General features: G+C 37.2%; 1 protein-coding gene across 9 annotated transcripts in view; it reads left to right on the plus strand.

Annotated features, from left to right (window-relative positions):
• Positions 1-25,127, plus strand: part of Ptprk (protein tyrosine phosphatase receptor type K) — a 514,942-nt gene that overhangs the window by 288,687 nt on the left and 201,128 nt on the right. For all 9 annotated transcript variants that reach the window (XM_085842716.1, XM_085842715.1, XM_085842708.1 and 6 more), the window contains exon 7: positions 21,291-21,584. In XM_085842716.1, the coding sequence (XP_085698842.1) occupies positions 21,291-21,584 (294 nt within the window). The remainder of the gene's footprint in view (positions 1-21,290; positions 21,585-25,127) is intronic.

Here is a 25,127-nt window from a genome sequence, read left to right on the forward strand (position 1 = left end):
TCCCACTTAGTGAAAGTTCTTTCACATTGAGCATTTCAAATTTTTATGATATATGTCTACATTTTACTTTTTTGGGGTATAATTTTGGGAAACTCTCATGCAAACTGTTCTTGAACTCCTTCTTGGTTCCCCAGCTCCCAAACCCTAAGTGATGGGTTACAGACAGACATTCACTGTCACACTTGATGCATTTTAGCTTTAAAATTTTTTTAATCACAATTTTTGTTTGTTTGTTTATTAGTGGCAATGGTTTGGTTTTTAAATCTTGCAGTCTATGATTAGCTATTGTAACATGCCCTGGAAATGAAACATATTCAGTTAATACATTTATAGATCCTTAGTGCCTAAGTCAACTGTAGCTATGATTAGGGAGATTCTCAGTTTCATTTACCCAGATTCATTAAATATTTGCATCCTAGTTATTTATTGCTGATGTTTAAAATTGTGTGCTTGATAATGGTACTCAAAATGATACGACAACGTAAAGCACATGACACTTCTATCCTTAGGGCTCCAGAGCATAAGCAGTGGATTCAGAGGCTCTTATTCATTCCATTCAGAGAGACAGTAATTCAGGCGGCATTCTCAGGGAAAGTAATACATGACCTCCAAGCACATATGGAATTTGGAATATGGCAGTGTTGGTGAACAATCTGCCATACTAGCTGAGCAGCAGTGGAACCAGAGCTAATTGTATGTGTTGAGATTCTTTTTTTAACTATCATTTAGCACTAACACAGAGTTATGTGAATGTTAAGGCTATTTTTATTATAGTTATTTATTTTAGGAATGAGCATGGTCATTATGTAAACTCTCTAGCTTTGACAAGATTAACTACACAATGGTTTGATGCCCTGAGGTCAGCCAGACTGACTCTGGATGAGGCCAGAGAACAGTTGAGGAGTCCCTGCTCCCTGCATCCTGTAGATGGAGTGAAATGGCAAAGGTACTTCTTTGTGATTTTTCCAGACAGGGTTTCTCTGTGCATCTCTGGCTGTCCTAGAACTTGCTCTGTAGATCAGGCTGGCCTCAAACTCAGAAATCTACCTGGCTCTGCCTCCTAGTTGCTAGAATTAAAGGCTTGTGTCACCACTGTGGGGAAAGCCCTCCTCACAGTGCGTGAACTGGCCTTTGTCTTCTCAGGTAAACCAGTGGAACTGCTTGTAAGTTTTGGCTCAAAAAAGAAAAATGAATCTTGTTTTGTCCAATATTCTTTTCCTGGTTCTATCATCTCTCTGTGCATACTAGTTAAAAACAATCACTTCTGAATATTTCATTTTTTTTCTATTAACAGCAAAGGCATTTGGGTAGTGGAAATAATGACTTACTTGACTAATACTTTTGCTAGCTGCTGTTTGAAAGGCTATGGAGTGTCTAGCTCCAGACCATCAGCAGCCTGCTTAATGCCACACAGTATTGATTTTTAACCAGTTTTCATATCGTAGCTGTCAAACTTGTGAATTCATATAAGGATCTTTTTTCCTAACGGTCGGACTTGAAGATCTTTTTCTTTAATTCTATTGTAAAAACTAGTCAACTGGGCAGGAAGCCTAAAGATTTTCTTTGGAGGTTTCCATTTAAACATCTACATTGTATAAAATCTGAACTATAATGAAGCTTGTAGAACATACTGATACCCTACATATTAATTTTTCTTCTTTTCAATGACCTTAGAAAAGTAGGAAAGGCTATGCAGTCAGCAAAAATCAAGTGCTCTAAGTTTAGAGGAGTTTTAAAAGTTCCATTGTTAAGTTTTTTTGCTTTGCTACTGTACCCTTCATGATGATAAAGGAAACAGAGTCTCCTCTTATTCCTGGTACCTACTTCTGACTCAGGTGGTCCATTATCCAAGATGCCTGGCATGCACCTTAATTCCAAATGAGCAAAAGAGTATTATTACGTCAAATCCTGCAGTATTATATAATCAGAAAACAGAAATAGATTTGAATAGCTCCTATAACCAGTTGGAGGAATGCCTTTCCAAATTAAAAAATATTAAAAATTGTAATAGGATCTTTGTTTTTTTGAAAGGAAGGTAATTGGTTTTTAAATCCACTCTTGGTATTAATCAGAACTTATATAACCTAAACTCTTCACCCTCTTCTCTATACCATCGCTCCTGACAGCATTACTGGTTTCTCTTGATGGCTAATCTCCAAAACGGTAGAATGCAAAACATGTTTTGCCTGAATTGTCACCATCATTTTATTTACTTTCTCTAAGTTCATTTCAAAACTTAAAATGCAGCATGAATCCTCACCCAAAGGGCATCTGCAAGTTCTTTCTGAGGGTGATTCTCTTGTGTGACGCTAGAGACGATGTTTAGCTGGGGGCTGCTGGCCGGATCTCTTTAAAGTGAGTCTTTGGCGAGTTTGGTTTGTATCTATTTTGACTAAAACTTTGGTAAAATTTATAATTGTATGAGAAAAAATACTTTCCCCACTTAACAAAACAACACAGAAGCCCTGTAGCTGATAAACTGAAGTCAGTCAATGATGGCAGAGACATAATTCATAATTGAGGCATCCACACAGTGATGTCACTGCTGTGGGGTTGCTGTATTTCATTGGTTGTCCTTCCTGTGTCTCCTTTACATTCTCGAATAATTGTTCTCATGAAAATCAGTAATGTCAATTTTGCCTATTACTGCAGACCCATGGATCACCTTTTGTATTTAGTTTTGACTTAATATGAATTGTTTGTCAGTTGAAATGCTTGTATCTTCTTAAAAGTTAGGTAATGTACATATGACCTTTAATAAAGCCTAGAAACACAGAAAACAGAAACACATTGGTGACTGCTACAAACCTAAACAGGAGAGCCAAGCAAATCGTGTACTTGCATATTACCATAAATTCATCCATCCTAGCCTGTTTGGTTTTCATGATACTGTAGAAAGCCATTTCCTTTCTGAGTTAGTACAGATGGGTTTTTGCCTTTTCTAAGAAATGTTTAGTTGACCAACAATTGAAAACAAGCCTTCAGCCCACTAATGCAGACATTTACATTTCTGTTAGGTCTCAGTGTGACTTTGGTTTACTTTGGAGTTAGGAAGGGCAAGGGCTTCCTTCAGCAAGTAGATGATGACTTTATTGTAAACATCCAGTTTGGTTGTAAGGGACACATTCAGGTTTAAAGGCTTTGTGGGCTAATTGCAAACGAATTACACAGTACTTACAAGGTGAATTCAGTGAGTGCTGAATAAAAGTCTGTATTTCACTCATGTTATTAGAAAATTCTATACTGTGAAAGCTCATTTAGTTTGTTGTATAAAGAATTTATGCTTATCACTGACTAGCCTACAAATAAATGAGACTCAGACTATGATTATTTTGTTTAGCTTTTACAATTCCTGGTGGGTCACCCCTAATCTGCACTTGTAACTGGCTGCCGCCCCAGTGGTGTCCTCCAGACACTTGCTGTTTCTCCTGGCCATTTGCTCATGGTTCCTTTCCCCTAGGTAGCTTCCTCCCAGACTCTAGTTATTTCTCCATCTCCTCTGATCTCTCCTCCTCCCACTAAGTTACTCCAAACCCACCAACCTCTAATTCCTCTAGTAATTGGCTGTAGCCAATTTTATTTAACCAATAGTATTAAATCAAGGAACAAAGTTTGCACAACAAAAGCTTGTAAACATGACTGTAAGTAAACATGACTGTAAGTAAACTTGATGTAGACACTGTAGGCCTTGACCTTCTGGTATAGAACTTAGCATTACAATGAATAACAATAGATTAAACTCAACAGAGTTAAATGTAATTTTATAAATGAAACTATACTGATATAGTTAGTTAGGATACTTTTATCCATAACATTCTCTACATATACAAACACATATAAATAATGCTAAAGTTTGCATTCCTCAACATTTCAGATGAACTTCCTGTAGAGTCAAAAGCTGCCAATTGGATAGATGTTTTGGCAAATGCCTGTAATCCTATTACTTGTTAGATAGACTGAATCATCACATATTTTAAACCAGCCTGGTCTATTTAATGAGTCTCTAGCTAGGCAGAGTCACATAGAAATACCTTGTAAACTGGGGCGGTGGTGGCACATGCCTTTAATTTCAGCACTTGGGAGGCAGAGGCAGGCGGATTTCTGAGTTCAAGGCCAGGCTGGTCTACAAAGTGAGTTCCAGGACAGCCAGGGCTATACAGAGAAACCCTGTCTCAAAAAAAAAAAAAAAAAAAAAAAAGTAAAAGAAAAACAGGGGAAAATATTAAGTGAAATCTTTTTCCTGATTAATTATAAAACAAAACAAAACAAAAACCCACAACGTTCTACTTCATAGAAACCAGCCAAATTCTGTAAAGGGCATTACCATTCTGTCTGTTCTGCCGTATTTGACTGTTGCTGATAACAATACGTTGCGTTTGTTTTGTTTTTCTCTTTTGTTTTTGGTTTTTGTTAAGGTCTAGATGTAGTGAGATTTTCCTTCTTGGACTTTTCTCCCAAAGCATTTCTCTTTCCTCAAAGAATGTCATTCTCTTCAGCAGATCGTGTGAAAATATTTACTTATGGAAAGATAAAGAGTTTCTACCTGTCATAATTTTCCTGTGTTAAAACTCCCACTAGGCTTGACATTCTGCGTTTTGCGCTGGATTGCTGAGCAATAGTTACCATGACCAGGCTGGTTGATGCATGGTAATGATGAAAAGCGGGCTGTTTGGAATTCAATATGGATGGCAGAAATGTACCCTGTCAGGGAAGCCATATATTAAAGAGAATTTGAATTGGAAACCGAATCCCCACCTGCCACTGGGAACATTTTGATCATTTTGATTTATTAAACTTTTATAACAACATTCAGATGGCGCTGAATTAAAGGCTTCAGTCTGGAATAGTTTATTGTACATCATTCGCTATGTAACCGGCATCACTTTTGAAGGTTCTAGCAATCTGTGGAGAGAGACAGAATGAATGAATGAGGGTTTGTCTTATATTATTATACTTAGCCTGATGAATATTGCTTAAAGCTTGTCTATGATTCTCTTATTGATAAACTGGATTTGCAATTTCAGAATTTTAGGTTACTTCGAATTTTTTGATGTTTTTCAAGCATATTTGAAATAGTGAGGAATAATTTTCTTGTTGGAACAGCACATATGTTACACACAGGCATATTGGGCATCTGTGATTCTGTTTCTGGGTTTGGTGGATAAATATTCACATAGAAACACTAATGGTATGCGGGAGCCTGTCATAGGAAGGTGCATTCCCTTATCACTATTGAAATTCTGTGCATCAATCCTTTTGAAAATCGTCTTTCAGCATCAGCAGCCATGAGTAGTCTGTTCTGAACAGTGGCTCCCTGATAAAGAGAAATCAATTACTATTAGAGAGGCACTAGAGGTTAAAGGCATTACTGGTTCACACTTGGTTTTGCAGCCATAAGCGGATACTTAGCTGTGAATCAGGGATGATGCAGAAGATGGATGAGACAGAGTTCAAGGAGCAGTAATGTGAGGGTCCAGGACTATCATTTCAACCCGTCTCTGCGCTCATGATGGATGGTTTGGTGGCAAGAAGTAATAATACCAAATGATGAAAGATACATCTCAGCAACTTGAGCCCAGCAGACTGTACCTATTGGAATTCTGGGTCATAATGATTCCTGATTTGCACCCAAACAGGTTGGCTGCATTTAACAACACAGGTTTCTGACAGCTGTGAAGGAGGCAAGCTGCATGTCAAGCACTCCCGCTCACTGTAAATTTAATTACCTCATATTTTTGCATAGTCGATGTTGACAGGAACTTGTAAGCTATGCTAATATGGTAGGTAATTTGTTACCTGCAGAAATCACTTTTCCATGTGTCTTATGATCATTATCATGAAACATGATAAATGATCTAGTCCGTGAATGGATAATTGGACCCTATGTCTAAATTGTGGCTGGAATAGTCGCAGCAATTATAATTGAATTTATCTCATAAAAATGCATTGTGTAATCTGTCAGTGACCTTTCATCTTCTGCCTCTGGTGTTACATGAAGCTGGTCTTGTGGTGCTTACAGACACTTGCTCATAGATTGAAAAAAATACACTGTGTATTTGCAGGATATGTATCATGTTCATGCAGGAGTCCAAGCTCTTAATGTTGATGTTCCTATTTTTAGAGTGAGAACAGAGTATTTTGCTGTTTCAGGTGCCTTGCTGAGATGATTTTGGAACAGGGACGAATTCAACAAAGTTGTCTTGACTAATCCTTTTATTATGAGGAGCACCTAACTTTCCACTGAGAGGTGACATTGTACCCTAATGCCAGATGTGAGTTTACTGTGATTCCTAGAAAAGTAAAGAAAAAAGAAACATATACATATCAAATTATAATAGAATTGATTTTTAACACCACCTTGCCTTTATTCCATCTCTCCTATTTAATTTCTTTTAAATAGCAAATACTTGCTTTACCGCAAACATTAAACCTTCCTGGGGCTGGGTATGTGACTTATTGTGGAAACTGCTCTCCCTGCAAGCAAGAGGATCTGGTACCATATAAGACCTGAATATTGCTGCAGGTCATCTGCTTGGGAAACAGAAGGGGACCTCCATGGCTTGCTGGCAACCACTGTAGCCCAAGCTTCAGATTCAATAGAATGACGCTGTATTTAAAAATAAGGATGAAAGGCAACATGGAAGTCAGCCACTGTCCACTACTAGTATCAGCATACGTACCTGTGCACATACACAAACATATACTTATAAGATTCTCCCTTCAAACTCACTATTAATGTATTCATTGATTAGATTTAAGGCTTTTAAACAGTGATAACATATATTACCATATATGTATTTTATCTGTTTTATTAGCATTGTGGTCGATAATAAAACAGATAAAATACATAACCAGTAGGGCCACTCAGTGGGCCTATGTATAAGTAGGTTTGGGCCAGTTCATCTTCAAAATTGTCCTGTGTTATATTTTTTTTTTCACACTCTGTCCTTTTTGGTCCCTTTTCCTCCCTGTCCCGCCCCCAATCTGGCTTTTCTTCATAAATGTTCAAATCATTTGTAAACAACTTTTTTCTTCATTTATCTCCATCTAAGAGAAGCTGTTTAGGGTTGAATTATTAAATCGTAATAGGTTAAATGTTATCTGGAAATTTGGTTGTTTTTCTCTTGAAGTAACCTGTCTATCAGCAGGGCATGTTCCCAAGGTATCCTTTTTTTGTTTTGATTCTTTTTCTTTTTCAACTGCCTCCTCCTCCTCCTCCTCCTTCTCCTCCTCCTTCTCCTCCATTGTAGTATAGGCAGCATAGTTGCTAGTGGTTAGTAATCGATTATTTCAGTAATTGATAGATGTAACCGGAGCTAATAAACAATGTATTCTTCATTCTCATAAATTTAATAAAACAGAAGTGTTGAATGAAAGGTCCAATAAACAGAACTTACTAATAATTAATTTACAGTGTGCCATAAGAGATGTGTCCTGAGGGCCCCCAATGAATGAGCTAGGGAAAATATTCAAGGAGCTGAAGGAGTCTGCAACCCTATAGGACGAACAGCGATATGAACTAACCAGTACCCCCCAGAGCTTGTGTCTCTAGTTGCATATGTAGGAGAGGATGGCCTAGTAAGCCATCAATAGGATGAGAGGCCCCTTGGTCTTGCAAAGATTATATGCCCTAGTACAGGGAACGCCAGGGCCAGGCAGTGGGAGTGGGTGGGTTGGGGAGCAAGAGCAGGGTTGGGGAACAGGAGCAGGGTTGGGGAGGGTATAGGGTATAAATATATATCATATATGTATATGATGTGTCCTGTATGCTGTTTTTCTAGTTCAATTACAAAAGTTGAATTTTCTTTATCCTTAAGGAACCTGGATCTGATGAATAGACTTGATTCATATGCCCGAGGACCCAGCTCCAGGCTGTGACCCAGGTCTTGGTCAGCAGAGTTATCTTGTTATCTTTTTGACTTTCATCATAATTACATACAATTCTACAAGAATTACCTAAACTCACCTGTAGGTATTAAGAAAACATTTTTATGCAAGATTTAATAAACATGAATAAGCCTTCTTTCTTATACTTGGCTTCCCCCTACAATTTCATTATGCAGATTTTAATTTTATCACTTTATGAAATCTATACTTGGTTATTTGAGTATTGTCCTCAGTTTTGTATTGCCCTCCCAGGTAATGTTAAAACCAAGGTCTACAATTTTCATATCCTTTATTCTTTTTGTTTGTTTGTTTGTTTGTTTGTTTGTTTTTGTTGTTTTTGTTTTTTTGAGTCAGGTTTTCTCTGTAGCCCTGGCTGTCCTGGAATTCACTTTGTAGACCAGACTGGCCTCAAACTCAGAATTCCGCCTGCCTCTGCCTCCTGAGTGCTGGGGGAGAACACAGTGACTGGTACGCCGGCTCCCCAGATCCAGATGGAAACTCAAGCACCTACTCCTTTACTTATGCACACTTGTATGCACTCATGTACGTGTGTACTCCGTGGACACTTTTGTGTACTCATGTGCCCTGATAAAAACTTCACTTGGCCTCAATTCTAGAAAGCTGAAGCCTTATGGTCTCTGTTTCAGTGCACACATACAGTTTATGAAAATTATGAACCTAGGATTACTCCTTACGCTGGAATTCTTGTGTTTTAGAACTTGCCTGATGGTAAGGAAAAAATGAACTCATCCCCTCTCTGAAGTCATGGTCCTTAATAGAAAACAACATTCATCTGACTTATTCTTAATTTTATTAAAATTAATTTAATATTAATATTTAAAAAGCTCTCTCCTTGGTTTTGCTCAACAAGGTATGGCAAAATCCCAGACTGTATTGTTTGTCATTTCCTTTTAAAGATAATATAACAGACTCCCACTATCACTGTTATTTCCCTCGGCAGTCTCGATGTTACATTCTACGCACTGGTATACATTGAAACATTACAGATGTTGATGTTATGAATCTACCTGTTCTATAATGTGACACGTTTTCTGTGTGACACAAATTTGGAAGTCCCTAGGGGATGCTTTCCTTGAGAGCACTGGCACTTTGGCCCTGTCCTGAGAAGTCTTAGAGTGAATAGCTTAAAGTGATTTAGACTTCTGCAGATTAAAAACATCTGGCAACTTCAGCCTGCACATTCCTGGCACTTAGGCCATGATATCTTTCCCCATTAATTGTAAACGTGACATAGTTAGTCTTAGAGCTGCAAGAAGCATCCCAGATTTCAGTGGCAGGAGGGGAGGTGCCTGACCCTAGTCTCTCTTTTCACCTTTTGTCTACCTAGGCTATACTTGAGGTAAGATCCAGGTCACCGAAGCTTATAGAGCTGCCACAACCCTGGCTTCCTAACTGCAGAACTAAGTAAGAACGTGAGGGTTCCATCATTCTCCAGTGATGATGCTGTTGAATGCCTCTGTTTTGCTTTCTATCTGTTGTTTCTAATCGTGGAGTAAACACAAAAACTAGCATACTCCCTCCCACGCCAGTACGTTTTTGTGATTTGAACCTCTCCTAGCTGCAATCCTGAGAGCACCATTCATGGCTGCTGGTGTCTTTACCACCAACTTGACAAGTTCAGAGAAAACAAAATAAAGAGAATTAGCACTTTATTGTGGTTTTCATTTATATTGGAAAAACAAAAATAACTTTCCAGAGAGGGCTAGAACTTTCTAGACCCAGTTAGTGTCTTTGAACAAACTATCCAAGCTTTCTTGTAATCCTACATGACCGGTGTGTAAGCTTGCTGTCCTAAGATGTCCAATGTTAACCTTACCACTTCAACACAAAATACAGATGCAGGATTGTATGTTTTAAAAATAAAAATGACCTGGGACTTTAGATGAGGAAAGGGTGTCCTTCACTTATAGTGTGGAAATGTCATGACCTTTATCAATTATGAATGTCATTGTACTAAAATGCAAGAAGAAAGATTCCAAGGAAAGCCACTTTAGTCTCCTGTTCCTCCTTTGTATACAGTGTGCTTCCTTTCTCATCCTATATACATAGTAGGCTTCCTTCCTCATCCCATATAAATAGTAGGCTTTCTCCCTCATCCTATATAAACAGTATGCTTCCTTAGCTCTTTATTCATCCTATATTTATTAATGGAAGTTCTGTATATTTCTTTGGTGCCCATGAAATTATTAAGATATTTTTACTTGTTATAAAAAGTATTTTTTTTTTCTTCAGAAAATCTTCAGTTGGTGGAGATAAACTTTTAACATGATATGGAACCTGGAGTCTAAGAAAATATGACTAATGTGGATTAGTAGTTACTTCAAGCTCATAGTTTAAATTCCATGATATCTATCAAAGCAGACTTGGAATTTCGTCTTATCTGGAAATGGCTGACAGGAAGGAATAGCTCTAGAAAGCTTTCTTTAACTAGAAGTTTGTTTCCTCTTATGGGCCATAGAAGGTCCAATTATTAATGTTATTTCAGTTCTTTTAACATCAGCATCCCATTATGTTGCCGACTTCCAGGGGTGTTGGGGGAGGTTATGAAGGAACTGAAAATAAAAGGTCTTTGGCTGCCTGACTTGTCACATTAGTGTAAAATGTCCTTGATCCAATAGCTTTTCACATGACTAAACATCTTTAAAATGTCAACAAAAAAATGTTGCTTTATCCAGTGGTCTATAATTATTCCTGTATACCTACTGATTCCTTTTAATTATACAACCATGTCTAGTGCTTTTATTTTTGGTAGCATCTTGACTTTTGGGCTCTGAAGAAGTTCACAGAGTCATAGAATAAGATGACGGTCTTAGTTAGTTTTCCATTGTTAAAATGACCTACTGGAGGCTAAGTAGGAGAGAGGTTGGTTTAACTCACACTTTGGGAAGCTGAAAGACAAGCATGCATGCACTACAGTATGCAAAGAAACTGTGTTTATCATCGAGATAACATACTGAGAGTTTCATATGCAAATGGAAAGAGATAACATGACCTGATAGGAAAGTGTGTATGCTTGTGTATGTGTATGTATGTTTGTGAATCTGTATGTGTGCGTGTGTGTTTGTGTGTGTGTTTGTGTGTATTTCTGGTATTAAATGTGAATTAACTCAAGTGGGGATGTCACTTAGAGGACAGTGTCCTCTGTGACTAAAGAACTTTCTAGTAGATACCACCTCTAGTATGTCCTATAGCCTTGCTCACATAGCTATACCAAGTACCGAACCTCTGACATGTGAATCCCTAATAGACACACCACATCAACCAATGACTAAAACAGTTATTACATCGTGATCACACAGAGCTGTGATTTTGTGACACTGTTCAATGTCTTCATGCTCATATCTACACACTCTCCAGGTTAATATTGAACTTTTTTCTCCTACTTGGAGAAATTTTAAGTAGAAGTACATAGGAATCTTTCATCTCATCTCTGATCATTTTTACTGATACTTAACTAGCTATTATTAGCAATAGCTTACCTTGAATTAATAGCCCTATCAGCTATATTTTTATCTCACTAAAAATCATCTCCCGTGTTAAACCAGAAGAGATTTTTTTTTAAGTGGAATTCAGGGTTCTTGTCTTGTTATTTTATTGTCATAACATGTTACATTTGCTTTTGTTGGTTTATTCTTTCTGGTGACTTTATATTGAAAGTTTATGCAAAATTAAACCAACAATACAATTTATTCCACTACTTATTTTTTTAATGAATTGATTTATCTTTTTTTAAATATGAAAATGCTCTTAGGTTTTGACTGCTTCAGAGTTAGCAGTATTTTTGTTAAGTCTATTCTCTTAGTTTAAGGTCTTGTTCAGTTAGCGTCAATCGATCATTTGAATTATTTTTCACAAACACATCTAAGTCTATCATGTGTTGATTAGAAGGATATGGTTGTTCCCTCTTTCCCTAGAAAGACTCTGTCTTGTGCTCTCCTAAATTGTGTGAAAGTATAAGTCTAATTATGTGAGTCAGTTGGGACAAGTAAGTCTTTGAATTGTATATGCCTTTCTAGAACCCACTGTCATCAGTATGGCCTACTTCCATTGTTAATCTGAGTGATAACACTGGGGGTTGGGTTTGGGAGCCATCTGTGAAAGGCTCCCTTAGCATGAACACCTCATGCATCATGTTTAATTATTTTGGAGTGAACACAAATGATGTATTTATCATGAACATATATTTAATATGTTTTATTACAGTGATTCAATACCATAGAGTGCTTAGACACAGGAACAAAATGACAAACTGTGCTTTTTAAAAATAAAACCTTTCTTTCTTTCTTTCTTTCTTTCTTTCTTTCTTTCTTTCTTTCTTTCTTTCTTTCTTTCTTTCCTTCCTTCCTTCCTTCCTTCCTTCCTTCCTTCCTTCCTTCCTTCCTTCCTTCTTTCTCTTCTTTCTTTCTCTTATGTCTCCATGTAGAATATTCCTAAATCCCCACAATACTATTTTCTCTTACACATGTATCTCATGTGCATATAAAAGTAAATGTATTTATACATATAACACAGTAGAGAGATTACAATGTCATTGTAAAGACTAAAAGAGTTTAGTGGATCCAGCCATTGTGTTAATAGGTATCAGCATAAGATGAATGCCAGCAGTACTCTTTTGTCTTCATGGGGAACAGAGTGAAGGCCTGCACTGTATGACCCAGGGATACTGAGCAGGCTGCAGGGACATTTACTGCAATTGCTGCAGTTCACCTCATCCTCCACCATATATCTCATTCTTCCCTCATAAAGGTGACTGATGAGAGTGTGATCTGGGGACCTCTTTATGTCTCTAGACTTACAGGGAACTAAGCATTGGAGTTGATGGCTTTTCTACTTTTACTACTGAGTTGATTGTTATTCTTGGAACCACCTGGATGTTCTTTCCTTGAAATGCTGTGAACAGTGAGCTCTGACAAAGCTAAAATGAGGAATTAAACGAACATAAGATAACTCTTCTGTATTTATTCCTTCATGACTCATTTAAAAGCATCTATAATTTTATTATAATGTTTTGTTGACTGCCATGTGGGTTATAATATTGAGAAAATATCTAGTAAAATTGTTAAATTCCTATAATACTTCAAACTTTTGAGCCAGTTCATTGTGTGGATAGTAAACACAAATGCAAGTAATATAAGGTCAAAACGGTGTACTGAAACATATTTGTATCACAATGTAATAAACTTCATAGATCAAAAATTCCTCATTTCTACATATACCTTATGCGTAAACCTAACCTTGCTTTCAGTTTTTACTGACAGGTCTGAAGGACCACTCTGCTCTATGCTTTTCATATCAAGGAGGGAATGAAGTGATGACAGCACTGTTTTCAAACCATAGGGACTAAAACATCATAGTAATACATTGGATAGAAATTTCTGAATGCAAAATTGGCGGGTTCCTCACCAAAGTGATTCTTCCCATTTCAGTACTTCAGGCTGCAGGAAACAGCCATGGTGTGGAGGGGAAAGATCTGATTCTTCCAAGTATGAATATACATCACGCTGTGAATTGACGTGGAGAAATACTACTTAATATTGAGAGTGGAAATTTCATCTAATAATTTTTTCCTAAGCTGAACTGCATTATATCTCATATTAGTAAACGTTATACCATCACATCTCACATATATAATGATATAATATATTGCTATATTTATTGTATATACAAACACACTCTCTGGTGTTACTATAATTATGTTCTCTTGTTTCTGTCCTGATTTATAGTATATTAAGAATTATATCGTTGCATACATTAAGAATTATATCACAGGGCATTTTTCAATGGAAATGCTATTGAAAAAAACTTTCCAATGGGTCAGCTTTGACTTAAAAACAACAACAACAAAAAAGAATTGTTGTTAGGTATGTCGTGGCATTTTTATTTATTTATTTATTTTTTACAAGCAAGATAAATCATGGGTTGCCACTTGGTCGCTAAGCAATTGCTTAGAAAGTGTTCTTTTGCTCTGGCCAACTAACTCCTTTAATTAAATAGTAACATTTTGAAGGTGCTGTATATCAATGTCAGAGCAATTGGCCAGCTATATGGTTCGGAGTAGGAAGCAGTAAATCTTACTTTCTAAGGACTTAATTTCAGCCTCAGAAAATGAGTGTAATAAAATGGGCATCCCCATATCTTCATGTGGAGCCCTACACTGAAGGCCAGTGTGCGTACTCTTCAAAGAACTGGTAAAGTGTGCACAATAATTGCTTCTCTTGTGGTTACATTGGAAGTTTCTTCATCAGCGCTTGGCTAGCTGGCCATCCACCCATAACAACAGTTTGGAGTTTTTAGTTCACTGCAAGAAGTACTAGAAATTCAAGGAAGGCAATGCTTTGTAGACCAATCACCGCTCTTCACTGCATTAAGGAAATGAAAGAGAAAGCTAATCATGCTGGTTTCATTGAACCCCGTCACTGGTGTTGACTACTTGAAAATTTCCATCTCCTGATATGGGTTAGGTTTTCCTCTTGGGTGAAAACAGTTTCATTTGAAAATGAAAATTAATAACTTACTTTCTCTCTCCATTGCTCTCTTTTTTTTTCTCTTTCTCTCTGTGTATGCATGTGCACAAGAAAGCTTTTATAATAGCCCAGCCTTGCCTCAAACCCACTATTTAGATACAGTTAACTTTGAACTCCCTATCCTCTTGACTCAATGTCCCAAATTTGGAATATAATGCATACATTACCATACCTGGATTTATCTTATACTGGGTCTTTAATCCAGGGCTTTGTGTATGCTAGAAAGCACTCTAAGATAAATCCGTAGTCTCTGAACAGTGACTATCTTGGGTACAGTTATTGATGCTGTGAAGAAACGCCATGATTAAAAGCATACTGAGGAAAAAAGGGTTTACTTAACCCTTTCTTGTCACAGTTCTTCACCAAAGGAAGCCAGGACAGGATCCTGGAGAGCAGGAGGCTGTGAGGGCTACTGCTTACTGGCTTGCTTCCCATGACTTGCTCAGCCTGCTTTTTTATAAAACCCAGAACCAACAGACCAGGAATGGCACCATCCACAATGGGCTGAGCCTACTGTGGAGGTTTCTTCTCAACTGAGGTATCCCCCTCTTCAGTTGACTTTAGCTTGTCTCAAGTTGATATAAAATTAACCAGAATAGTAGCTTTTTCATACTTTTATTCTTCATTCTTAATGCAGTATTGTCAAAGAGGCCTAATATGCTCAAGTGATGTTTTAGAAAAGATCTAAACCACATTATAATAAAATTCTAGATATGAATGAAATTCTTTTGATTTTTTTTCTGTATACCTTTCCTTACTTGAGTACACTAAAAGTTTGCTTTCCAGAAAGCATCATCTATTCACTTGTCTGGGACTGTACATGTGAATACACACAAATGTTCATTTCTCTGTGGGGTTTTTTTTGGTTGTGGACTCGCCTGTGTGAATAAGTGGCTAGCCTTGCACTATTGAAATTGTAAGCCACTGCTCTCTTCATAAGTAGAGACATAAATGATGGTATTCAGGTCAGCACAAGCATTTCCTTTTGCAAGCATCATTACAATTATAAATCATGTTAGTGTGCTTCAGGACTCTCAGAAGGGATTGAGCACCTAACCTGAGTCCTAGGGTAGCCATACTCTACCCAGATCTCCAAATAAATATCTACTTTTCATGGAGAGCACAGTAGTTGCAAGTGTTCTCTTTGAGAGTCCTGTGGTCAGTGGTATAGGGGTTTGGCCTACTCAAGTGCTATGGTTCTTTGTGTATAAGTGGATGAGTTAGTTGAGTGATATAGTTTGAGAGTGTATATGTCACTTGAGCTGACAAAGTTTAAATGCGATTTTAATATAAATATTGCTTAACTTAAGATTAAGAGTTCACATAATGTAAACATTATAAGTTAATTTGTACGAAAGGAAATATATAAACTTTGCTGCCAACATTGCTCCTACTAGTAGCATGACAAGACAATGGACAAAGGGGTAAATAGAGAAGTATTTGATTGCCTATTGATTTTATTAGCCCAGGGAAGTCAAGTGTCAAAAACAGCATTAAATGAAACAGCATTGTGAATTAACTCAAGACTGGGGACTGGAGAGAAGGCTCAACAGATAACAGCGCAGCTCTTCCTCAAGAGGACCCAGATTCAATTCCCAGCTCCCACATGGCAGTTCAAAGCTGTCTGTAACTCCACATTTAGGGGATCCCAGCCCCCTCCCCCAGACACACATGCAGACAAAGTACCAATGAACATAAAGTAAAAATAAATAAATCATTAAAAATAAGAAATAACATGAGACACCATTATATATTTTGTCAATACACCTAGCCAAATGAGCCTCCAGTTTTTCCAGTACAGTGCTTACTTCATTCTTCATTCTCTCTACATCCAATCAATCTTATTCTATTGTCACATACATGATAATTAGTGCCCATAGAAAATTATTGTAATTAGGAATGACCTACCTCCCATTTGTTAGGGAGTGCAAAGGTTCTCTGTTTTATCAGTGTGACACTATTGTGTTGCTATCCCATTGAAATACAATTGCAAATTATTTAAGTCTATTGTAAGGAACTCAAAAATGAGCTCATAAATGTGGGACATAGCAGCCTTTTTCTTTCTCAGTTTCTCTGTGCCATGTCCCTCCAGAAGGCTACAGAGAGGTACCTTGAAGAAACAGAGCCTAGTGAATCTGTCATTCAACAAAAATCAGAACTTGATTAATAGTCCAGAAAGGAAGTAAATCAAATTGAAACAATTATTTTGTTTCACCAAATGTTAGGAAATAAGAAAAAAAAAAAGTCTCCATATAAACCATTTGACGGTGATTCTAGTAGTCCTTTAGAAGCATCTCCTCTGACTTCATTTTATTTGCAAGCAATTAAATAGTTAAATTATGTTGGTGTAGCTTAAATAACCTTTTGTAATTTCCACCACTCCCAACATAGCTATAAATTTTTCTCTCAGGTGAAGTAATGTCCATTCGCAACCTTCTTAGCCACCAGCAAGTAGCAGAGACGAACAATCTCCCAGGAGAGAGAAGCCACTTTACATGTTTAAAGCCAACTCAAAAATGTTTCCTAGACTCAGTATCTTCTAAAGGCATGGGACTTGCCAGTAGTAAAGCAGTTTTTGTATATGTGGTTATATTAAAGAATTGAAATGATCACAGAATGTGGCAGAGGGATAGGCTACATAGCACTGAGTCAAAATGCGTAAGGAATACATCACAACCTAGCAGAGATTGCAGGACCATATGCAGAACAGAGAAACAAGGAAGTGGGGCTTCGTGCCTGTTTCTCTCTTCTCTGCTCATACTAATTTCAGTTTTCTGATTTCAATCACTGGTAGAGGATGTGCTTTATTAAGTACATTGGGGTTGTGGTAGTTTTTCACAGCAGTCAGAAGACAACAACATATCATAGCACCAAATTCTATAGTGGGACTGCTAACCTAGGGCTTGTTCTAATAATATCTCTCTGACAAAGAGAGAAAGCAATGGGGAAACAGCTAGGATTGAAAGGGACTTAATTCATCTTGTTTAAAAGATGGATGTAGGAGTGTCGTTTGCCGTGACATTTACTTCGTTGCTGACATTTTCTGGCTTTCTGGCTTCTATTTCTGAGTTTGCATTGTATTGATTGACTGAATTTTGATAACTGGCATATATTTTTAAAGAACTATTATAATGGGAATAATTGAGCGAGAGAACATCCTTTCATAGTGGTCTGCTTGATTTCAAGACATTTAAACAATTTTTCAAAAAATTGAACACGTAAAGCAGGCTGAATATATAATTGGGATTCACTCATCATATTTGGATCCAGAATAACGAATGGAAGTCATTACTGGGAAGTTAATTGGGAATGTTGGCAAAGTTTACCCTGTATTTTGAGGGTTGCATGCTTCACTTGATACCTAGTGTACATTTGAGATTTATCTGCACCACACCTCTGGGTCTAGTAGCATATTAAGTTATGAAGAATATTAGCATTGCTCCAAAACAATTACTTGTTCATTTGCTAACTGATTAAAATTCATGAATAATTTATTGAAATGAATAGAGATTTTATAAATAAATCTCCTTGTTCTCTGGGGGGCCTCAAAACAAAATACATATGCTAATATAAGATCTCTTTTTACCGCCAACATCCAAACTTTAATATTGAGTGGTATATTAGTCTCCTTAATGTGAAATTCACTAATAACCATGCTGTTAAGCAATGCGTCTGCTGCTTAGTTGCTTTGCATTTTTTGGCAGTTCCAACCTTGAGCTATTGCTCTGCTTATTGAGAGCTCCAGTTTTGCCTGACCAGAGGAAGTGAAATAAAACTGATCGGGGCATTGCTGCCATTCTACAGGGCAGCATGTGCAATGTTTCAAGCCCATTCTTTCATTTATATGTGTCTTTACTTATGCATGTCATGGCATTCAATATTTAATATCAGATTAATTTTTGTTGTTCAGGCAAACATACAAACAAATCAGAATAGAGCAAAGGGCCTCATACGTAGAACCTGCTGGTCTATTTTAGAAATGTAATCTTTTAGTGACTCCTGTGGTAGCTTACTTGTGAAAAGACTGTGCAAAGTGCATTCACATTTCCCCTACCATTACTGGGATGGCGTTTGTCTTGTGAAAGTTGGCCTCCGGGCTCCAGAGTTTACTTTCTATATCACTGAATCAAACAGAAATGATAAAGGGCTGTGTTTGGCTGGAAAACTGGTTCATGCTGACATTTTACCCATTGTCCACGCCCTTCCTCCTTTTTCCATGTACTCTGTTGCAAATGGCAGCAACTAGCACACATACATATAAGGTCAGTTTTTACAGTATCTGTACATATAGTTCAAAGAATGTTTACAATATATAATTCACTTACCATATTTTTGTTTTGTTTTGTCTTTTCTCTTCATTTGCCATGCTGTGTATCATTTCAGGTCATTGGTGAGGCTTAAAATGTGTGAGGCCTGTTGCTTTGGGGTAAAGCCCCAATGAGCTCTGAATTTAGTGTTGTTTTCTACTGTAACTGAAATTAGTCACTGGACGAGTCATCTGGAAGGAAAACAAGCACTGCACATATGGAAACAGTACCCATTATCCAGAAAAATATTCTCAGAGACACTTGCATGTTCTAGGATGTTCTTTTAGATCCATGCCAGCTTAGCATGCAGAGGATCCATGCCCTTTCCATTTGTTTTGTAAGCTCTTGAGTTGGAAATTGCAATTCCTTGGTATGAAAAGTCTTCCTCTAGCCTACTTTATCTGAGGGGTGAATACTCTACAATGTTGGATTGATCCAAGTGTTTCCTTTGAAGATGAGCTTCATTGAATTCACTTGTGAAACAAACAGGCAACCATTTAGCTAGGACAGAACTTCCCTCATTAATGGTAAATACTTTTCCAAACTATTCAAAGAGGTTTCTATGGGTTAAAGTTTTAGAGCAGGTATTAGGACCTACTTTCTGTAGACATAGCACTAGATGTCTACAGTATGTATATCACATGGTAATTAGACTGCTTCTTTACACATGAGCATGATAAACCACAACTCACAATATTCTTTGGCAGCTAGTCTGAAAGCTTTCCTTAATGGGCCCATTCAAGAAGAGAATATAAATACTTATATTCATATTTATTTGCAATAGGGAAATGTTCATCATCTCTATTTATTACTTTTGTAAACTATTTATTTATATATATATATACATATATAAAATCCCCTATAAAAAGTTAAAAAATGAGTATAAATATGTCTCTTCCACATTATATATGTGTCCAACATGCAGAACCTTGTCAGTAATAGTTAGTAAACATGTCCTGTGATTTTAGTCTTACAAACACTGAAGTTGTATTTTCAAAAAAAAAAAAAATTGAGTCTGTTTCGAGATCCCAGTTAGATAGCCCTGTCTCTACTTTGTGGACTTTGTGGGTATTTGTTATTGGGAAGATTTTTAAGCTGGTAACATTTTAAAAATCATAAATAAAATTCAATGTTAGGCCATATCTGAAAATTAGTTTAAACTTGCCCAGGCTGATGAGACCCTCTTTATGGAGTTTTCTTTGTCTTCATTTTTTCATGTAACATATTACCACTAGTAATTCAAAAGATACTGTCTCTGCAGTCTTGACTTGCCTCCTTTTCAGTCCAGGCCAATATGGAATCCTGTGAGGTTATTTTAATAGTTTTCCTGTCTGTGATTTCCTATAACTTTTCAGCATTAATTCTTAAATCAATTTGGGGACAATTATCACCTGATTAAGATTAATACTTTCTTTTAAACCCTTTCAAGACCCTGAGAAGTATAATGATTAGTCCAGAAGTTGAAGGGGAAATATCACCCGATGACAGTCTACTAATGAGACCCCTAGGCCTTGTATTCCAGTGGACAGGCTTTGCACACAGAGCCCTGTGTGGAGTCCTCTAGAGACCGCTCAGTCTTTCACTGGTATTGCTGTTAAGGGAAAACCTGCCCTAATACATCATTCATCATTCCATAATTTCACATGTTGAAATAATATTTTCCAAGGTTTCTGTCAAACAAAATATCAAAATATCTTAACTTGAAATTAAATTGCAATGTTCCTTTGACATTTGAGCTTATTGCCTATTGCATGCTACTCTGGAGGCCAGTGATATCCAGTGATTGGGTATTTCTTCTGGGTGTACATTTCAATTTCCAATTCTGTGTAGTGGGGCATGGCCCCAGCTTTCCTTCTAGCTTTGTGGCACCTCCTCATTAGCTCATCTGCTGGAACTTTGAAGTTGCAAGAAGCAAAGCAAGAAAGAACAGAGGCCAAAACAAATAAGGACAAGAAACTATCAGAGCTCACCTCCTTCTGTGTTTGATGAGAGCTGCTCCTCTCCAGTGCTTTTGTTTATGTCCCTGTTTACTGCTGTGCATCTGCAACTTTCTCTCCTGGAAGTGCATGTTTTTTAGAAGAGAAAACTTTTGCTAAATTGACCAAAAGCCTTCATAAAACCAAAGGCTCTTTAAATTACAGTTGCTTCATCATTACTTTCTAGTTTATATTTTCTCCCCACTCCTTCCCCTCCCCTCCCCTCGCTTCCCTTCCTTTCTTCCCTTCCTTTTCTTCTTTTCTGTCTTTTGTTTTGGGCCAGTCTCACCATTTAGCCCAGCCTGGTTTAGAACTCACCTTGCTGACCTCATGTTTGCAGCACCCTTCCATCCAACCTTTGCACCCTATGTGTTGAGACTGAAAGCATATGCCAACCAATCCTGCCTCTGGTTATCTATTTAACATTTGCCATGCTCTCCTAAATTGTTCAGTAACCTTTGGTTACATATGAATATTGTATATAACATATTTCCTTATAGTATATAGTTACTATTTACTATATATCTCTATTTTAAGACTCTAAACTAATTAGAGTGTACATTTTTCTTTTCTAGAACCACCTAGACCCATTGCTCCTCCCCAGCTGCTTGGTGTCGGGCCTACTTACTTGCTGATCCAACTAAATGCCAACTCTATTATTGGCGATGGCCCCATCATCCTGAAAGAAGTAGAGTATCGAATGACATCAGGATCTTGGACAGAAACCCATGCAGTCAACGCGCCAACATATAAGTTGTGGCATTTAGACCCAGATACAGAATACGAGATCCGCGTCCTGCTTACCAGACCTGGTGAAGGGGGAACTGGGCTCCCAGGACCACCACTGATCACTAGAACGAAGTGTGCAGGTAAGGCTGGATACCAGACTGTCAAGGAATTTTATAATAGTAATCAATACACACACACACAAAACACACACACACAAAACACACACACAGGAGTTTTCTGGTTTTGCGCATAATATCTCTGGAAGCTATATATGTCTGTTATCTCTAAAGTATTTCCCTTCATGTTAAACCTTTTTACCACATGGAAATAATTTTATTTGCAGTAGAGAGTTCATATAATATAGATAAGAAAATTGATTCTAGGATTAGAGAGAAAGCTCTTTTTCGTACAGTGCCTGGCCCACAATCATGAAACCAGCTGAGATCCCGGCACCCACAGAAAAGCTGACTGTGTTCATGCAGATCTCTTCCTCCTCCCCTAGGATGCAAAGACAGGCCAATCCCCAGAGCTCACTGGCTCTAGGCAGTCTGTGAGTTCATGGTTTGGGGAGCCACTGCTTTAAAGAATTGAGTGGAAACACCAGAGAAGAATGCACTGTCAGCTTCCAGCCTTCACATGCGTACACACACAGTGAAAAACGGAAATAAGCAAAAAATGCCTGCACACAATAATATGAATCCTGTGCAAGAAACCCTGTTGAGGATTAGCTCAGCAGCTTGACACCTCCTAGAGAAGGCAGAAAGTTTCTTTCCTGTCATTGGTCTGTCTGTGCTTGGAAATGGGTGCTAAAAATATCAATACAGTTACAGGTACATAAGAAAATTACAGCATAATATGGTCTTTGCTATACCATATTGAAGAAATTAACAGTTATGCAAAGATAAAACATTTGATCACCTATTATTTGAGCACATATCTACTTTAATATTAATTCTCAAAATGACAAGTTTTAGTTCAAAGGGACATTTTTGTGTCCATGAAGCAGTAGGTGAAAATCCCATATGTGGCCTATAAAACAAACCTAGCATTTGGAGAAAGTTTGTTGACATTTGTGACATTAGGTACCTTTGTGCAGAAGAAAAAAAACATGGTTAGGGAAAGGAGATATGCTCTTTGTCCTACAACTATAACATTGCAAAAATAACCACCTTTTTCTTTTTTTTTTTTTTTAAATAATCTTTAAGTCAGAAAAAAAAATCATGCACATACACACACACACACACAACCTGAATACTTCTTGAATATCTGATATTTTTTATAATTTTATTGGACTAGTTACCAAGAATTCTGATGTAGCACATAGTAGTTGATACATATTTTTATTGCAGTTAAGTTTATATAAATGGTTCATAACTGTGTTGTGTATTTAAACTTATGGGACATTTAACTGTTGATTCACTGGTTCGGCAGCTGGCAAGTAGAGGGTCCCCTAATGTGTTGATTGGCATCCGAAGGTTGAGAGCTTGGAGAGCTGTTTCTCTAGTTCCCATTGTCCGAATGCTCAGCTTAACTTCTCAGTTTGGGTTTCCATACTCAGTGTATCAGTGAGCTCTTCTCCAGGGTTTCAGGAGGAATTGTTCTTAGGATACTGAAGCCCCTTTCTGCAGGGAAGGGGAGCTGAACGCTCTACCTAGTCAGAGAAGTCATCGCAGCAGGGAAAAGGTGAAGGCACTTAAAGTCTGTACTCCAAAATTCATATCCCATGCGCCACTCAGAACAATTGTGAGTCGGTTTACAAAAGAAAATACTACATCGTGTCCCACGGGAACTACTCGTTTAATTTGTAATCTTTTAAAATTACAACCTTGATAACAATGAGCTACTCCCCGGGGTCTCCCTCTTGACTTTCTTTTACATTTCTCCTTGTGTTGTTACTGTTTTCATTCTTGTCAGATAGACTGCTTAGAATGAACAGCAGCATGAGGAGTTCTATGTAGCTGCTTCGCCTCAAAGATGCCTGCGACTCATTCTTGCTGAGTGAGGAAGAAAGCAGAGTAAGAATATCTACTAGTCAGAGCCGCTTCTGACTTAGAAAAATCTTGATGACTAGGAATTCTATGGGCCTTTAAAGTTGATTCCTTATTAGAGTAACATTTAATTTGTGTACTCATCATGAATTTAAATGATATCATGTCCGATAAGTTGTCCTTTTACTTCCAAATATAGGAATTTCAGATCATCATTCACCCTTGATAAACCTTTACCAATGTTTATTATAGTTAGTATCTTCTCAAAGTTATTCTGACCTAGAATTTTAGGGAAAAAGCAGTTTAGACTAGATATTTTTTCTCTATGTGTTTATCAGATTTGAGAGAAGAGAAGGCTACTGATCAGAGCCAATATTAAGGTCAGTATTAAGTTCTTGTATTTGAGAAGGAGCGAAAGCTAGCTCATGTAGTAATTCCTAACCATTCTCTGTATAGGAAATTAGAATATAATTTAGAAAAATCATAAATCTAAGACTAAAATCAATATTAGTTTAAATCATGATGCATTTCACATACACCCACATCAAAATCCGTTTCCTTTTCTCTAAGTTGGAGCATTTCAGAGTATTACAAATAAACTGAGCTTAAACTCAACCTGCCATGAATAATGGGACTGGCGTAGAACTGAATTTTATATCTACAAAACTTCCTTTTTAAAGAGGAAAGACAGTATATTGAATTTTTATTATTTTCAAATAGATATTTTTATATACTATGTGTTAAATATGTTGTTACCCAAAACTTTAAAAGTATCAGTTCTTCCTAATGCATTACTCCCCACCTCCACCCACTCTCTTTTTCTCTTGTTCTCCATTTCTTTATGTCTCTCTGTGTATATATGATATCTCATTCACAAAATTATTTTGTAATTTCAAAGAATAATATCATTTTCTGCCACTTAGGTTTTCTCATTTATTTGCTATATTATACATCGTATATAACCAGGAAATTAATTACTATGTGCTGTTTCTCAAGCTCCTCGTTAATGCATTCTTAAACGTTTGATATTTTATGTCAGAAAGTAGTAAAAGTCATTTGGAAGACAGCTCCCAGTAAATAATTTTACAGCCAGGGAAAGGTTTTGCCATGTATATTGTTTATAGCTTTACATTTTTAAGGAAAATGTATGTCTGCATCTAAATACTGGTGAATACTACTTTAGAGTCAACATATAAAATTAGGCAGCATGTGATATATTCTCACCAGTCCTAGTCATTGAAGATGAATAAACACAAATTTTGGCTGCTGAAACCTGGAATGGGAACATGGCTAAGGTATTCCCTGAAACAGTACAGCTTAATGGTCCCAGCTTCCTTTGTTCTGGAAGAAAAGAAGATTTTTGCTGAACACTCAACTTACAGCAACAACAAAAATGGAGGAAATGTAATAATTTACCGTTTTCTGAAACTGCCCTGCCTAGTTAGTTTAACCTTTCTGGTTTTTATTTATTTTTTTAAACCTTCGGAGGCATTCAAATAATTTGGGAGATGCAGCCTTCAGCTTCAGGGTCTCTCAAGTTGGAGAGGTGATCATTATGGATGGTACGGCTGAAACCACCTATGCCCGGTTCATGATTCTCCATGAACCTGAGGCAAGTGTTTATTTCACTTAGTCTGCAGCCTGACGCATGTCACTGCTCATATAATGTTTCTTCAGGCATTTTATACATTTTAA

Source organism: Mus caroli, unplaced genomic scaffold (assembly GCF_978045245.1).
Source record: "Mus caroli unplaced genomic scaffold, Mus_caroli_1 scaffold_9, whole genome shotgun sequence".
NCBI classification, from domain to species: Eukaryota; Metazoa; Chordata; class Mammalia; order Rodentia; family Muridae; genus Mus; species Mus caroli.